The 3,380-nt window shown below is 50.3% G+C and overlaps 1 protein-coding gene across 1 annotated transcript in view; it reads right to left on the bottom strand.

The window, feature by feature from the left end:
• Positions 1-3,380, bottom strand: part of GOLT1A (golgi transport 1A) — a 13,502-nt gene that overhangs the window by 2,301 nt on the left and 7,821 nt on the right. Inside the window, exon 2 of the mRNA XM_010854154.1 lies at positions 1,041-1,132. Within this exon, the coding sequence (XP_010852456.1) occupies positions 1,041-1,132 (92 nt within the window). The remainder of the gene's footprint in view (positions 1-1,040; positions 1,133-3,380) is intronic.

The following is a 3,380-nucleotide window of genomic DNA, read 5'->3' on the forward strand; positions in this document are numbered from 1 at the left end:
AGGCACGGAGCCGCACCAGATGGGGGGCAGAGGGATTGGGAGGGTGAGAGCAGGCACGCTGGCTGTGGGACCCCCGCCCCCCGCAGAGTCCATGGCCAGGCCCAGAGTCGCACCAGATTGGGGGGCAGGACCTGCTCCTTCTTCAGAGGCCGATGTATCAGTGAGGGCGAGCCAGCGGGAGCCCCGAGTTACTGGAGCTGGTGATGGGCAGAAGGACCCAGAGGCAGGGGACCCGAGGCCTTTGGAGGCCTCTCGCTTGTCACCCAGCTCAGCCTGGTTTCTTGGATCCCAAGCACTTCCTCACGTATGATATTTCTCGTCACACCTCCCAAGTAACGCGGAAAAGACTCCATTTCACAGAGGCTGAAGCCAGGCCTGAGTAGGTTGGGCAGCCACACCCGAGTCCCAGGGAGCTGGCGAGCCCCGGCCCTCCACCCCGCGGCCTGTCGCCACCTCAGCCAGGCTCCTCCCTAGCCCTGCGAGCGCCTCGGGCTCCTGTCAGACTGAGGTCTCAGCCCTCTTCCAGCATGTTCCGTGCTTTCCCGTCTTCTCCATACCTCTGCTCTAGCAGATCCACCCACCTGGAAGTGCTTTATCCTCCCCACACTCTTTCTTCTCTAAATTCTTTCTCGTCCTTCTCTCACTGTGCGTACTCTTTCCCCCAAGCACCTCTTTCTATATTAGGTATATTTATCTTACAGTGACTTTACCACTGCCCCTGCCTTCCTCCCCAGCCATGAGGCTGATGTCACATTCCCCTCCCTGGGTGGTGGGATTCTGAAGGGAGGGCCAGTGTCGGATTCATCTGAATTCCCGCCCCCCACCCCCAGCCCAGGGCCTCACCCGGAGCTTAGCATGAGAATCCAGGTCCTCAGGTCCTCTGTGCCCGGGAGGCCTTATTGTCCATCCCCAGCCACCAGCCCTTGCCTGCCCAACGCAGGTGGCACACGATGCCTGGCTGGACCCAATCTGAGTAAACTTGGGGCCGACCCTCCCGGCAGTGGAGACCTCACGCAGGTTTACAGGGCTGGAAGACTCACATTTCCGAAGGCCAGCAGCACCGAATCAAAGTACAGGAGCATTCCAAAAAGGATGAAGAAGATGCCGAAGCCAGTGGTGCCCACACCAATCTCTGCAATGGGCAAGGAAGTTGTGGTGGGATGGGTTTGGGGAGCAAGCTGGGATGCTGCAGCTGCCCCCGTCGTCCCTGGACAGGTGCCCTCCGGGGGTGGGAGGCAGGGTGGCTCTGCTGTCACCCGGAACCTTGGCTTCCATGCTCTCAGAGAAGGATGGGAAGGAAGGGGCAGGTGGGCACAAGCCTCCGTTTAGCGCCTGGAAAGTGCTGCTGGGCCCTGCCCACACCCTGCCCTCACCACAGGAAGCCGGTGCTGCCCTCGCTGCTTCTATTTGCAGTTCCCTCTTGTCTTCAAGATCTTCTGACTTCTTCTCTGCCAGATCATTATCAGGGTTTTGACTCCGGCTGAACACAACCCGTTGCCTGCTCTGTCCCTGTTTTCTTGTAGTTGGGAGCCACTTGATGCCAGCTCACACCCGGGTGAAAGAGTAGCACCAAAGACTCATCGCCACAGCCCCAGAGGACCTCAGACCTGCTCAGCTGGCCTGGCCTATTGCTCAGGAGGCTTGTCCTCCTGATGATTCTCACAGCCTCTCCTTTCTTTTCTAAACTGCTCTGGTCACCGACTTTCCAGTGATGACCCTTCACACTTGATAGGGAAACAGAAGTCATCGACCAGATCATCACCTGGAAGTCTGTACCGCAGCCAGCAAAGTGACTGCCCCATACTATTTCCCACAGAAGTTACACCATTCTACGTTCCTAGTAGTGATGTGCAAGGGATTCCAACTTCTCCACATCCTCACCAACACTTGTTACTTTCTGGTTTTTGCTCTGTTTTGTTTCTGATAGCATTCGTCCTAAAGGGTGTGAAGTGGTATCTCACTGAGGCTGTGGTTTGCATTTCCTTGATGATTACTAATGTTGAGAATCTTTCATGCGCTTGTTGGTCATTTGTGTATCTGTTTTGGAGAAGTGTCTATTTAAGGCCTTTGCTCATTTTTAAAACAGGTTGTTTGGATTTTTTATTGTTCAGTTATAGGAGTACTTTGTATATTTTGGATAGTAACCCCTTATCGGATATATGATAAATATTTTTCCTATTCCTATATTTCCTATCCTATTCAAATATTTTCTCCTATTCTGTAGGTTGCCTTTTCACTCTCTCGTGTCTTTTGATGCACAGGAGTCTTAAATTTTTATATAGTCCAATGTTTTTATTTTCTCTGTACTTGCCTGAGCTTTTGGTATCACACCCAAGAAATAATTGCCAAATCGAGCATTGTGAAGCCTTTCTCTTCTGTTTTCTTCTAAGAACTGTTTTAGATCTTACTTAGAGCTAAAATGAACTTTAATTTTTATATGTGGTGTAAGGTAAGGCTCCAGCTTCATTCTTTTGCCTGTGAATATCCAGTTTCCCCAACATCATTTGTTGAAAAGACTGTCCCTTCTCCACTGAGTGGTCTTGGTGCCCTTGTTGAAAACCATGTGCCCAGGTATGCCAGGGCTTGTTTCTGGGCTCTCTTTTACATTCCATCCTTCTCTCTGTTTGTCTTCCTGCCAGTCTCACTGCTTTGATTACTGTAGCTTTGTAATAAGTTTCGAAATCAAGAAGTTTGAAACCTCCAACTTCGTTCTTCTTTTTCAAGATTGCTTTGGCTATTCAAGATTCCTTGAGATTCATATGTATTTAAGAATGAATTTTTCTATTTCTGCAAAAAATGTCATTGGGATTTTGATAGATTATTGCAATAAATCTGTAGACTGCTCTGGATAGTATTGACAGCTTAACAACAACATTGTCTGCCAATCCACAAATATGGGTCTTTCTACATATTCAGTTCAGTTCAGTTCAGTTCAGTTCATTCGCTCAGTCGTGTCTGACTCTTTGCGACCCCATGAACTGCAGCACGCCAGTCCCCCTGTCCATCACCAACTCCCGGAGTTTACTCAGACTCACGTCCATCGAGTCAGTGATGCCATCCAGCCATCTTATCCTCTGTTGTCCTTCTCCCCCTGCCCCCGATCCCTCCCAGCATCAGAGTCTTTTCCAATGAGTCAACTCTTCGCATGAGGTGGCCAAAGTACTGGAGTTTCAGCTTTAGCATCATTCCTTCCAAAGAAATCCCAGGGCTGATCTCCTTCAGAATGGACTGGTTGGATCTCCTTGCAGTCCAAGGGACTCTCAAGAGTCTTCTCCAACACCACAGTTCAAAAGCATCAATTCTTCAGCGCTCAACCTTCTTCACAGTCCAACTCTCACATCCATACATGACCACAGGAAAAACCATAGCCTTGACTAGAC

The sequence above is a fragment of the Bison bison genome, unplaced genomic scaffold (genome assembly GCF_000754665.1).
Source record: "Bison bison bison isolate TAMUID 2011002044 unplaced genomic scaffold, Bison_UMD1.0 scf7180017864338, whole genome shotgun sequence".
NCBI classification, from domain to species: domain Eukaryota; kingdom Metazoa; phylum Chordata; class Mammalia; order Artiodactyla; family Bovidae; genus Bison; species Bison bison.